This window comes from Salarias fasciatus, chromosome 3, assembly GCF_902148845.1.
Source record: "Salarias fasciatus chromosome 3, fSalaFa1.1, whole genome shotgun sequence".
Lineage (NCBI taxonomy): Eukaryota > Metazoa > Chordata > Actinopteri > Blenniiformes > Blenniidae > Salarias > Salarias fasciatus.
The window spans coordinates 20,534,186-20,547,555 of NC_043747.1; the positions used below are offsets into that span (position 1 = coordinate 20,534,186).

A 13,370-nucleotide genomic window follows, 5' to 3' on the forward strand; every position below is an offset into this window, starting at 1 on the left:
TATTCAGATAGAGGACAGAACAGGGCAAAGTTCAGCTGCTGGGTCAAACACAAGCAGTATACACACATAATCTCAGTTTGTTGTGCTGAAACACAGGAAAAAGAAGAGCAAGGAATTAACGAGCATGGATACCACATCAACATTCATCAAGTAAGTGAAGAATTACTTTCAATATGTTGATTTTGTACTAATTTATGTTGTGACAAATGTAATTACATCTGAGCTCATTCTGTAATAGAAAAATCAAGTCACTCACAGTTGATTCAGGCCCGAAGTTGTGATACTCCAATTTGTTTGTCCTCAGAAATGTCACCAAGCGAGTGTGGTCCCCAACACAGCGGCCTTTCAGAGTGTGTAATCACAACAGGGAGAGCAGGAAGGGTCTCACGGCCGGGACCCTGGAGGAGCTGAAGGAGAAGGTTAACAACCCAATTTGATTGTCTAACTGTGTACTCTCATCGAGAACGTTTATAACATATTGTTCTCGATACGCATGTGTGTGATTTCATGTGGTTTTGGACACATGAGCACCTTTTAACAATGGCAGGAAATGATATTCTGATTGTGACATAATGCTGAAGAGGAGGTACAGGAAGTACAGGGTACTGGATGTGGTCTAAGCCCTGCTGTCCCCCGTTAGGCCTGCCAGGCCCTGCTGCTGACCCTGTCTGCAGTGTCACTGACCCTGGTGTGTGAGGAGGACGGCACGGAGGTCGACTCCGACGAATTTCTCATCACCTTACCGGACAATACCATGCTGATGGCCCTGAGGCCCGGGCAGACGTGGAAGCCTCTGCCGGTACGACCGCGCGTGTCACAGCCCTCCACATGCCTGGTGTTGTGCTCACCGGTGTCTCTGATCCCCTCCCGACTCTCTCCAGGGGGCACTCGTGCCCAAATCCCAAGACCGCGGCAAGCCCCGGACCGGGAAGGACATCGCTCAAGTCACCTTTGACCTTTACAAGCTGAGCCCGAAGGACATGTTTGGCTCCCTGAGTGTGAAGGCCACCTTTCAGGGCCTGTACTCCGTCAGCGCCGATTTTCAGTGTCTTGGACCCAAGAAAGTGATCAGGTACCTCAGAGAGTCAGTGAAGAATGTCTGAAAATGGAGAAACGATGCGTTTTTCACTGGAAACGTTGTCGTGTTGTCACTTTTTTCCTGGCTGTGTTCACAGGGAGGTGCTGCGTTTGGCCTCCACGCTCCTGCAGGCTGCTGGACACCTCCTGATCACCTCCGCCTCCATGATCCGCCGCGTCATCGAAGGCGCCGAGCTGTGGCAGCCGCAGAGAGCCGAGTACACCGCCACCTGGAACTGAACCAGCCCCGTCCCGGCTCTCACTGCCTTTGTCAAAGTGTTAAATTCATTAAATTAGGGAAAGACGCCATGTTTCTCGTGTTCAGATTTGAGATGTATTTGGAATTTCCTCTGAAACTGTAGATATTTCCTTTTTAAAAGCTTTAACAATTCTGTCAAATGTTGACATCTTTTGTGTTGAAGCCTTGGCTGCGAACCTTCTACCACCTGGTCTGAAACGTTAGCCATGAACACCTAATAAACCTTAAAATACAGTCATACTATCAACACCAAAGTGGGAAGTCAGAAACACCTTTCTATAAATCTGTCCACTGGTTTGACCAACAACCATCCTTTTAATGTGCAGAAGATGATCCGGATCTCTCCTGACTTGGCACAGAGCCAATCACCCCGTTTAATCTGATCAAAAATGAACTGATTGTCATTATGTATTTAAAACAAAAGATATCCAGAAAGTGGTCCAGATTTAGTACAGGACTGAATCACTCCTTCCTTTGTATGCTATCTGTTGGTCAGCCAAATCTGTCAGAAAGTTTCTGAGCTAACAAATAAACCAAAAGCAAGTCAAATAGAAATGTAGCTTTCATGTTTTATGTGCAATAAATTCTCTGGAATTTCATAGATTTGTCTGATAATTTGTATGAGCTTGATTTAGTTTTGGATTATTTATTTTTTAATTATGACTTTGAACACTCTCCAGCTCACAAAGAAAACGTGTCAATAAAAGTAATGACTGTTTATTGACTCTGGATTGCAGTTTTTTACTCTAGGATTTGCATCAAAGCCAGACTGTGAGGGTGAATTTATGAAAATATGCACGCTAAAGACTTCATTGAATTTTGCATCAGGTGGCGTCATCAAAAAAATACAATCAATTGAAATCACACTGATTTTTCTACAAAATGGAAACATTTGGAGTTGTCTGAACATTACTTTAAAGATTACTATATTTTTCAGACTATAAATCCCCTTTATTTCAAGTTTTCCAGCTCCTTTGACTTATATTAACTTATCAAGATTTCACTGTGCAGACCTCCTGTGACCACTAGATGTCACTGCATGACAACAGAATACAGCTGCAGTGCCACAGAAATATCTCCATCACTGCTGTATTTGACCAACAGAGTGGGTAAAATGTTACCAATAAACAAAGCTCCCTCATATGGTCCTGTTCACTAACAGATGCCACAACCTGGAGGAAATCAGTGTTATTTAGTTGAACTGGTCATAATGTTGTGGCTGAGTGGTGTTTTGGTGTTTTTGCTGTAATCAATCGCCACAAGCTGAGTTTGTATGAAACTATTTTATTTGCATAACAATAAAAAACACTTGCAAATTTATCCTAAAGCGATGAAAACAAGCATCTCGTGAAAAAACTCTATTTTAAATGTCCAAACAAACAGCTGGACCCTGAATCCCAAAGGAAAAAAAACCCACCCTCAATCAATGTTTTGAACTCCTTTTCAACATTGCTCTTCAATACGTGGCGAACGTGCACTGCCAGTCGTGATTCCTGCTCACTTCCTTCCTCTGAACAGCCCCTGATCCTCTTGAGCGACCCCGCTGACGTGCTGGTAGCTCTGAAAGATGCTCATGTACTGCCGATACCGGACTGCGGCCAGCACCTGCCTGTGCTGCTTCACGCTCATCCAGCGGGGCTTCGACTTCTTGATGTAGCAGCGCACGTTGTTGAACCACTGCACCAGGAGCTTGCGGGAGATGCCGATGTCCTCCGCCAGCTGGCTGTAGCGCTCGGGGTCCGGGTACTGGCACTGCAGGAAGGCCGTCCGCATCATTGACATGCGCCTCAGCGTCTTGGCGTTGCGGTGGGTCAGAGGACTGCATGAGCCGGACTTTGGCTGTTGGGCAGAGGTCGAAGGACCGTCTGAGACATCGAGACCGCCGCCCACGTCCATTGCCTTGTTTTCCAGAGCAGCCTCTGTTTTGGATTTCTCCTGGTCGCTGGTTTTCCCGGAGTTCCCGGGTGCGGTGGAGAGGTTCATGCTTTTCAGCAGCCCTGTGACACTGTCGGCCACTGAAGATGTGTCCGAGGTTTGTTTCTCAACCTGGACAACAAACAGGTCTTGGTTGCTGGCCGCCTTCATCTTCCTTTTTTTGGTCTGAAGAGGGTCGTAGCTGTCTTGCCTCGCTCTTGCTTTTCCCACTTTGTCTGCCACTTTCTCCATGTTCTGCTTCGTCTCGCCGCTGACTTTTGAATTATCTTCCTTCCCAACGGACTTTTTCTCCGTTCTCTTCTTTTTCATCATTTTGGCTGCAACATCTTCCTCTTCCTCTCCGTCCTTCGTCTCTCTCCTCCCGCTCTGCATCAACATCTCCCGGACGTTGCGGATGTCTTCATTTTCCCAGCTGATGCCGTAGCGCAGCCTCTGAGTCATGAACCACACGTTGACTTGGTCCGGGTGCAAGGAGCAGCGCTGGGCCAGCGCGGCCATCTCTTGGCTCGTCGGGTACGGGAACGCGTCGAAGGCCTCCTGCAGCTCCGCCGCGCCGACCACCTGCAGGTCGATCTGCTCCGAGCGCACCCACACGAACGTCTTCTGCACGGTGAGCACGGGGAGAACCACCGCGCTGCTCTGACTCATCCTGAAACCGGTGAAGTTCGATTCTGATGAAGACGGCAGTCTCTTTTGGTTCCGTTTCCACCAGCAGTATGTTTATGGTGAAGACTCCTGAAAGAGCATGCAAGCATATTTAAAATTGATGTACAATGGAGGGAAAACAGTCCAGACCGGCACAGACCACAGTAAGACCAGATCACTGTAAAACCATCTTAAATCAGCATAAAAACCTGCAGAGACCAGCATGCATCAGTGCAGACAAGCATCAGGTCAGAATTACAACCATAGAAGAGCATAAACCAGTTCAAACAAACATAAACTGCATCAAACCAACAGTCCACAATAACACTGGCATAAGACAACCACAGAGAACCATCAGGCCACTATGGCGCCATTACAGGGTGGCATCAACCCCCACCTGCACCTGTTCATGAACTAGTGTTAATTTCACTGGCAAAAAGCAAAGCTTAAATAAGTTAGTATACATCCAGTTTTCCAGGGATGAAGACAAGATGGGACAAGACCAGCGTCCACATTATTAAACACAAAGTAAGACTAAAATTATTTTTTATATAAAGCAGGAAAGACTAGAATAAACCAGGATAGAACAGAATATAGTGGTAGTGCGGTATATGAGCATCAGACTACTTCATGTGATCAAATTGGTTCACAAATAACTCAAAAATGTATAATATATGGTTTTAATCGCAGTTGTTTGGGGTTAAACATTATTTTAAGCAGCTAGGTACAGGTAGCTCAAGTTAGCTTCAGTAATTCATGCAGTTTTAGAAGATTCGTTCTAATATATCCAGTAAATTTTCACTCATAAATAAAGAAAGTTGTGGGTTTATGGAAACGTGCACACCTGTTATGAATCGTTAATTAGCTTCAGCGGCTACTTGGTTAGCCACTTAGCTAACAACAGGAAGGTTAGCTTGTGAAGGCAGCACGTGTCTCTGAACCTGCGCGATTATCCATTTTTACTTTGTAACATGAAGATAAAGTGGAGCTCCTACCTTTCAGAGGGTGAAATATGTCGAAAATTAATGTTTTCTTCAGACAGGGAACAGACGATGGGTGAAACTTCTGGAAGGTTGTCAGGGGCGGCTCCAGGGAATTACTGGTGGGGGGGGCACAGGGGGTAACAAACTTTAAAATTAAAAAAACTGAACAAAAATGGCTGAAATCGATGTCTCTCTTTAAAAAAAAAAACAAAAAAAAAACAAAACTTTAAACTGCTCCTCCTGTTTTTTGGTACTGTTTGGTTTTTGTGAAGAAAGGCCACCATGACTTGATTTTCCATCTGAGGACTCATCAAAACACTGGAAATGAAGCTTTTGTGGTAAAATGATATTTTCATATGTTCCTCTGCACTCAACTGGCTCCTAGCCACTTTTGTTCTGTGAACTTTACGCTTTTTATTTCCTGTCATACCTCAAAGTTATAGTCTTTTCAAGCTTTTAGTGCAATCTAGTATGGCACAGCTAGGTAAAATATAATATATATACAGTAAGCTATATTGCAAAGATATAATCTGATATCGTGTCTTGAAATTTGGGGGTATTTATGCTTTATATAGATTATCTTGCATTTCATATAGACAATCTTATACTGAGTGCATGAACTATGAAGGCCAATGGTCTCAAATTAACATTTTAGAGAGGTTTTCACACATATAATTGAATATTTTCTTTCAAAATCTCCCATATCACGTTGATGGCCTCTTGATGCTTGCCATGGCCATACATCCAGTCAATGACTTCTCATGCAAAGACAAACACACAAAGAAAAGACAACAAGAGCTTGTCAGTAACGATGAGGAAAGCGCTCTTTTTTTATTGATCTGATAAAACAGGACTTTCTGGTCCTTCATTTCAAAAATACACTTTGGCAAAATGAAAAAAAAAAAAAAAACACAGGTATGTGAGAGTGGAAAAATAAAACAATCATAACCAGAACTGACAGAGAGGAACGTCTGGAAGCTAGAAAACTTAGAAAGAAGCTACACCAATTTAAAGGTTGGAATGAGACCTTAGTTCACTTCAGTGGGTCGATAAAGAGAACATTTTGGTCAGTGGATCAGGTCCGGTAACACCTCAGCTATGAATGCAGCACTTCCTCATCAGTGTGTACTGCCATCGCTCTGTAACTTAAAAATATAAAACCTGAAGTTCAAACCACCAATTAAGACGTTTTAAGTTGCATGGAGAAAATTAAAGTGCTGGAATGATTACAGTCAGTGTTTCTCAACAGCCACAACTGTTGCATAAATTTCAATCTCTATAAATTATTTAATAGTCTCAGTTTGGAGCGGAGGAACTTTTTGATACTCAGTCATATAAATATGGAATGTGCAAGCAGGAAAGTACAGAACCAAACAGGAACTTTTCCATGCCGTCCTTCACATAGAACATTTAAAATTTTAAACTCGTAGGAATCTAACCGAAGCTAAATACTTTGTGTTTTAAGTGAGTAAAAACAACACAAAATAACATAAAACCTACACCGTCCCCATAAAGAGGTTTTGTGAAATTAATGGATGTGTTAAATCTGGCAACATTCATTTTCAGTCATGGGTCAGAGGGCGACCTCTACTGGCTGCAGCAATTAAGACAAACGTTAATTTTCTCAATAGTACAAACAGCGAGACACTCACATCCACATGTATGGACAATTTACGGTCACTGCTTATCCTCCAATGTTTCTGGAAGGTGAACGGGAAAACAAAACCCATGTGTGCACAGGGAGAACATGCAAACTCCACACAGAAAGGCCTCGGACTCCAACCAGACTGTTCTATAAAGACTGCTTTGGGCTGAAACATCACATCGGAGCGGCTGAACGGTTGTGTGTTCACATCTTCCTCAGGTGTTTGCACGTTCTCACTGTGCTTGCATGAGTTTTTTTTTTTTTTTTCCCCCCAGGTACTCCGCTTTCCTCAAACCATCCCAAACACACCTCCACAAGTTCAGGTAGAACATGCAAACTCCGAGCTGGAGATATTTCACTATGAGTTATGAGTGCTAACCATTGGTTTGAATCCCGTCTGTGTGGAGTTTGCATGTTATTGCCAGTGTTTGAGGTTTAAATGACCAATTTGTATGAATGTGAGTGTGTGACAATTTCTTTTTTTTGGGGATTGGGTTGCAAAAAAACAAACAAAAAAAAACTGCATAATGAAGGGGTAGAAAGATAATCAGGTGTGCGGTCACCACTCTTGCTTAAACAGAATCAAGCATTAACACCATGTGGGAGCGGGACAGGCAGTGTGTTGCAGACTTCCTTCCAGCTGGAGCTGCTTCAGCTGTCGCTGCCGAACACCGTGTTGAGCTGCTGGGTGACCCGGATGAAAGTGGTCCGGCGGCTCAGCTCCTTCAGTTTGGCGGCGCCGACGTAGGTGCAGGTGGATCGGACCCCTCCCAGGATGTCTCGAATCGTCTCGTCCACCGGGCCTTTGTAGGGAACCTCCACAGTCTTCCCCTCGGACGCCCTGGCGGTTAAAAGCTCTGAATAAGCGACCGGTCTTTCCTGGAGCGAGCGTTAGGCGCAGGCGCCGCTCTCACCTGTAGTCGGCCACGCCCCCCGCGTGTTTCTTCATGGCCGTGTCCGAGCTCATCCCGTAGAACAGCTTGAATTTCTTGCCGTTTTTCTCGATGATCTCGCCGCCACTTTCCATGTGGCCGGCCAGCATCCCGCCCAGCATGACGAAGTCCGCCCCGGCTCCTGGGATCGCACGGAGAGAACCAGTCACACCCACGCCTGGCCGTTTGGACCTCAAACTTCATTTTCGAGCACGGCCACTTACCGAAAGCCTTGGAGACGTCCCCGGGGCATGTGCATCCTCCATCCTGCGCGAAAGAGCTCATGTTGACATGACAATACTAATCTGAGAAATCAGACAATTGTAACATCTGGATCTGTCACAGTTTTGGTCCACAAGCCTCATGTTTGACACCGCCGGTTTAATATTTTTTGCAGTGAATTAATGAGTGCAGTTGGCGATGAGATCAAGCGGCTCACAGAGATGATGTGTCCGCCCAGGCCGTGTGCCGCGTCCGCACACTCGATCACGGCGCTGAGCTGGGGGTAACCCACGCCCGTCTTCTTGCGGGTGGTGCACACGGAGCCTGGGGGAGAGGACGCGCGGTCAGTGGATGACCGATAGGGGCGGTCCAGCGGGAATCGAACAGGCCCGAGGAGCTAATGCGGTGATCACCTGGTCCGATGCCCACTTTGATGATGTCGGCCCCGGCGAGGATCAGCTCCTCCACCATCTCCCCCGTCACCACGTTTCCCGCCTGAGGGAAAGAAGAGTGCCGTTGAGCGGTCGGGGGGGGCGTGGCTCCGGCGCCACGCCGCCGCTCGGCCGCTCACCATGATGGTGTGAGACGGGAACTTCTCCCTGACGTCCCGCACGAAGTGGACGAAGTGCTCGGAGTAGCCGTTGGCCACGTCCACGCAGATGTACTTGATCATGGGCACGGCCGTCAGGATGGACGAGATGCGGTCGAAGTCGGTGTCGCCGGTGCCGGTGCTGACCGCGACGCTCTGGCAGGAAAAGATTTAAAGACAGGATGAAGTGATGGGATGTAAAACAGGTTCCCAATCTGTTATTATACACTTTGAGTACCTCTGCGCATTCAGGATGCTTGGCTGCAAACTCCACCCACTCGTCCACGGAGTAGTGTTTGTGAATGGTCGTGAAGACAGAAAACTAGAGGAGGCAAAAAACACAACAACACTTCAAATCTACTGTAGAAACTTGCTGATCTCTTTATACTTGTACAGAAAAGCTGGGATCACAGGTGGGATGAGCCAGAACAATGGCTTTTAGACAACTCGAAGTGACACATTTAGCTTCACTTTCTCCTCTCCAGAACTGGCCGCACTCAGAAACTGTATTTCTGTCTCCAAACCTACGTTGTGCAGAGCCAGAGCCATCTCGAAGGTCCCCACGGTGTCCATGTTAGCGGCGATGATGGGAATCCCCCTGTAGCTGCCTTTAGAGTTCCTGAAGGTGAAGCTCCTCATCAGGTCCACCTGAAGAAGGCGAGGAAAACTAGATCTCAGTACTTCATACTTAAATTAGGTTTTTAAGGAGGAGAATGCAGCTGCAGGTTGTTTATAGCGACTGAAATACACCTTATCGTAATAAATGGTGCCTTATTGGGTTTTCATAGGAGTTTGAAACATGGCGTGATCTTTACATTCTGGTGTGTGAAAGCACAGAGAGTCCTCCAGGACCAGGGTGTGACACTGCCGCCACGGAGGTTTGAACTTGGCTGACGATGCGGTGCCAGATACCACAGCACTCCTCCATATGTCTCATGCATCCATATGTATTTTGTATGTTTTTGACAAAAAATATTTGATTTAAAAATCAGCTACAACATAAATTGAAGAAATAAGAGAAACAAAAGATACAATGAGAGTTTTACGAGATATTACAATATTCAAACAGTGTTTGCTGAAGCTTTGCTGCAGCATAGAGTACATCACGAAAAGCACAGTACTGGTGGAAAAGGGAAAAGTTTGTAAAATGAAAACATATTTCACCCACCTCGCTCCGAGACTTGAGGGTGCTGCGCTTGGGCCGGAGGAGCACATCCTTGAAGTCCAGCTTGATGTCGTTCTCAATGCGAGGCATGGTGAGAGGAGAGACGGCTGCTAGTGGAACAGTGAACTATCCAGGAGAGGGACTGTGAAATAGATAGAGAGAGAGAGAGAGAGAGAGAGAGAGAGAGAGAGAGAGAGAGAGAGAGAGAGACAGAGAGACAGAGAGACAGAGAGAGAGAAAATTAAGACCTGAAAAGCACCACATGGATTTTCATGAAATATACATAGCTGCTTATTTCAGTCAAGCCTTCTTATTCAAAATATCTTCAGCATTTTTTAAAAGTTATTCTTTATTTCTATTTAAGATTTCAAGTGTTTTATGACTTTGCCAAATGTGTGTTTCATATGATTGAAAATATGCCATATAAATAACGTTTTCTTAGGTTTTATCGACCTGCAATGACCAACTACCTACAATTTAAACTCCAAAAGAAACGAAAATCTTTATCTGTACTACTCAAAGCTCTGTTTGCTGCTACTGTTGCACACGCTCATTTTACACAGGGAAATTGTAAGCATGTGAACGTGGTATACAATGTCTGATAACAGGGATTTAAATAGCAAAGATATGTTGATAGTAACGTGTATTAGTAGTCGGATCAGCTTCGTTGTTCTGTCATTTATTAATATATTCCCTCATCTCCTCCTTCCATCCATTCACACTCAAGTGACAGTCATGGTTCACGTGCACCGGTCGAAGTTCGCACGACTCGCAACAGCATAGACGTGTGATTCGATTAAACGTATTCAATGTGATGAATCTATATTAACCGGTTCGCAGTATGTAAACCTCACAGCAGAGGAACAGATCAACCTGTCTCTTCAAGCTCGGGTGTCAAAATTCAAGGTTACACACGCTGAAAAGTGTCAGAAATGAGCTCATTTCGATGTCATTGTAACAATGTTTAGCTGAGTGCGAGCTAAGACAACAAGCAAATAGAAAATGAATGTCAAATAGTAAGGAAAATTGAGTTTACCTCTTCGAGAAAAACAAAATTCACCGCTACTGAGTGCCTCGTTTCCTGCTCCTCTGCTGGCGGGGGAAGATTTACGGTGACGGACCAGTTGTGTAGTTCTTTGAGCTGCTTTGACATGAGCGTCAGCGGAGTAAAAAACTACAACTCACTTTACGTTACATCGTGGTTATCTCTTTTAAATCAGTTATTTTGCTTAGTTTAGGAATAACGAGTTAATCAAATAATGTTAATGTTCAGATTAGTTTTAGGATAATTTATAAATAAAAATTAATATATTTTTATGGGAAATAAATATGTAATCACGGTGAGGGGAACCTTTAACGTGCAGACAAACAGGCGGTAAGAAATAGAGTGAACAACAGGAAACACCCATTGAATCTGTGGAAGTGAAGAAATAACAAGTTATTCGCCGAAATATTCCCCAAATTGCGACATTTGCAAGATTTTAGCAGTCGAAATATACATTCAACAACTCAACCTTTCATTTCTGAACCCGCCGCGGTGTTTTTTCCTCCAACAAGCCAGTAAAGATGCTGATTAAAGTGAAGGTAAGACTCAAACACCTTCGACTAAGACAAATAAATCATTTAAAATGCATGTTGTTCTGATTTGCAGAAAATCAAACTGATCAAAATGTTTTTTTTTTTTTTTTTTTTATCACAGACTCTGACTGGCAAAGAGATAGAGATCGACATCGAGCCCACAGATAAGGTAAAAGGCGACGGACGGCTGTGTTTGTGTCAGATTTGAAACGCGGTGTGTTTTAATAGTGGCTGGTGTGAAAACAGGTGGAGCGCATCAAGGAGAGGGTGGAGGAGAAAGAGGGGATCCCTCCACAGCAGCAGAGGCTCATCTACAGTGGGAAACAGATGTGAGATCTTATTTTTCTTTATGTTGAATGAATGATGAAGCCAGGCAGGTGTCGTCTGCAGAAACCAACATACTTGATCTCCTTTAACTTGTATTTTTATGCACGCTGATGAACAAGTTGGCCTTTTCATGTGAATCCAGTGTAGAAGGAGTGATCTCTTCTGTCCTCCTCTGTTTCCAGGAACGACGAGAAGACAGCAGCAGATTATAAAATCCAGGGAGGCTCTGTTTTGCACCTGGTGCTGGCCCTGAGAGGAGGATGTTTGCTCCACTGCCCCACAAGCGCCAAGGCTGCGTTGTAGCTATCGCTACAAACTCCCAAACAAATAAAACCATGCCTTAGCTGTCGCGATGCTTATTTTGAGAAACACGGCCGACGGTAGCTGAATCATCTGAAAGGTGATAATTCGGTCAAAGAGAAGCTCACTCCGGGTGGTACTTACCTCCAACACTCCGCCTGGTCATTCTGCGCTGGCTTCAGATTACATTTTTAAGTCACAACTAGTTTGACTGCAGAAGAAATCTTCTGTGTGTCCCTGCAGGCTGAGTTTATATGTCTTCTTCTGATCTGAACAGGGAGATAACCACGGCTTTGTGCTGCTTCTGGGAAAACCGACCTCCAAAATCGTTCCTACACAAACTAACATGGATTTTTTATTATTATTATTATTTTTGGCTTCTTGCATTTTATTGCTCCAATCAACACAGTTTAAATATCAGAAGAGGCTGTTTTTGTGTATTAAAGTTTTTGTTTGAGGACAATAAAAGAGTAGTTTCACATTTTGGGAAATTCAGACTATCATATCACACACATTTCTTCCCCTGGAGTTGAGTCAAACATATACATGATGCCTTTGTCTAAAAACCCAGTCAAAAATTAATCCCATGAAGATGTGGGCAGCAGTTAAATCGTAGTCGCTCGCAGCTTCAAACAGAGAGTCACGAACACTGCAGGCAGGACTTGATCTTTTCACGCCACAGTGAGTTCGACTAAAACAGAAGTCTTCTGTGTTCTGCTGATGTTCGAACTGATAACCGACCTGAAAAACTTCTTCAAGATTTGGGATCTTCTTTTTAACTCTTGAGCTGCTTAGATGATTTTAATTTTAGAGATCTGATATGTCTTAACACATAATCTACAAGTTTTGTTCCATCAGTGTTATTTAATCATTTTAGAAATATAAAACTGGTCTCTCTTTCCCCTCAAATGAACTAAATTGACACTGGAATCTTCCTCTCAGGCTGTCGGCATGTGATGCATTTTGTTGTAGACCACATTTACGTTAATAAATGGGTCATTTAGGGTTTACAAAATGATGACATTTTAAATCTTTCAAAAATGAGCAACTAAAGGTCTCATCCAGGGACGAGCCGCAATAAACATCACCCTCTCTACGAGACTAAACTCTTCTGACCACTGGAAAACATTAGAATTCCTCGTTTTATTAGATTATGTTCAGGTTTCCTGCTGTAATTACAGAATATTGAGGTTTAGACGTGGTTGAAGTGACTCAGTTTTCCTCATAGGCTCTGAAATCACTAATGTAGAAATCCTGTGGAATCTTCTGGTGAGCTGAGCTGCACAGGACAGCAACAGGAGCTGTTTTTATTCATTTTTGCTCTCGTATATCCCATCAGAAACCCAGTGTTCAAAACACTGGCTGCTCCTTCATGCGAGTTTCGATTGTATTTCCCACAATGTCAAACTGTTGATTGCTCGTTTGTATGTTAATTATCTGTCTGAATCAGGAGTACTGAAAGTGTAAAGGCTCCTCTCGATGCGTGGAGACGTGTGTGAAACTGACTTCTGCTTAAATCTGTCAGTATAATAAACCTAAATTCTGGAAACGCCTCGTTTCTGCTCTGTTCGTCCAAACGGGGTCACGGTGGAGGGAGAAGACCTCAAACCCAGGATAGAAACCAGTCAAAAATGCTTCAAACCGCTTCCTTCACATGTACTTTTCCTTTATTCTTTATCAAACACGCACCACCAATATGTACATTTACATTTG

General features: G+C 44.1%; 4 protein-coding genes across 4 annotated transcripts; 2 read left to right on the plus strand and 2 right to left on the minus strand.

Moving 5' to 3' along the window:
- Nucleotides 1-103: 103 nt before the first annotated feature.
- Nucleotides 104-1,317, plus strand: cideb (cell death inducing DFFA like effector b). Its single transcript, XM_030088508.1, has 5 exons — nucleotides 104-150; nucleotides 305-419; nucleotides 641-799; nucleotides 882-1,072; nucleotides 1,176-1,317. Exons 1-5 carry the CDS (start codon nucleotides 125-127, stop codon nucleotides 1,315-1,317), a joined length of 633 nt encoding a protein of 210 aa, XP_029944368.1. The 5' UTR covers nucleotides 104-124.
- Nucleotides 1,318-2,833: 1,516 nt separating this feature from the next.
- homezb (homeobox and leucine zipper encoding b) lies at nucleotides 2,834-3,919 on the minus strand. The gene is made up of 2 exons (XM_030084020.1): nucleotides 3,659-3,919; nucleotides 2,834-3,175 (listed from the first exon to the last, which is right to left on the minus strand). The coding sequence occupies exons 1-2, from the start codon at nucleotides 3,917-3,919 to the stop codon at nucleotides 2,834-2,836; spliced, it is 603 nt and encodes a 200-aa protein (XP_029939880.1).
- Nucleotides 3,920-6,738: 2,819 nt separating this feature from the next.
- On the minus strand, nucleotides 6,739-10,564 carry gmpr2 (guanosine monophosphate reductase 2). Its single transcript, XM_030088492.1, has 10 exons — nucleotides 10,489-10,564; nucleotides 9,456-9,594; nucleotides 8,816-8,935; nucleotides 8,526-8,609; nucleotides 8,270-8,443; nucleotides 8,112-8,193; nucleotides 7,916-8,022; nucleotides 7,701-7,743; nucleotides 7,459-7,618; nucleotides 6,739-7,385 (listed from the first exon to the last, which is right to left on the minus strand). The coding sequence occupies exons 2-10, from the start codon at nucleotides 9,540-9,542 to the stop codon at nucleotides 7,196-7,198; spliced, it is 1,047 nt and encodes a 348-aa protein (XP_029944352.1). The 5' UTR covers nucleotides 9,543-9,594; nucleotides 10,489-10,564; the 3' UTR covers nucleotides 6,739-7,195.
- A 275-nt stretch (nucleotides 10,565-10,839) lies between these two features.
- On the plus strand, nucleotides 10,840-13,206 carry nedd8 (NEDD8 ubiquitin like modifier). The gene is made up of 4 exons (XM_030088507.1): nucleotides 10,840-11,036; nucleotides 11,152-11,199; nucleotides 11,277-11,359; nucleotides 11,540-13,206. The coding sequence occupies exons 1-4, from the start codon at nucleotides 11,019-11,021 to the stop codon at nucleotides 11,658-11,660; spliced, it is 270 nt and encodes an 89-aa protein (XP_029944367.1). The 5' UTR covers nucleotides 10,840-11,018; the 3' UTR covers nucleotides 11,661-13,206.
- The last annotated feature ends 164 nt before the right edge of the window (nucleotides 13,207-13,370 follow it).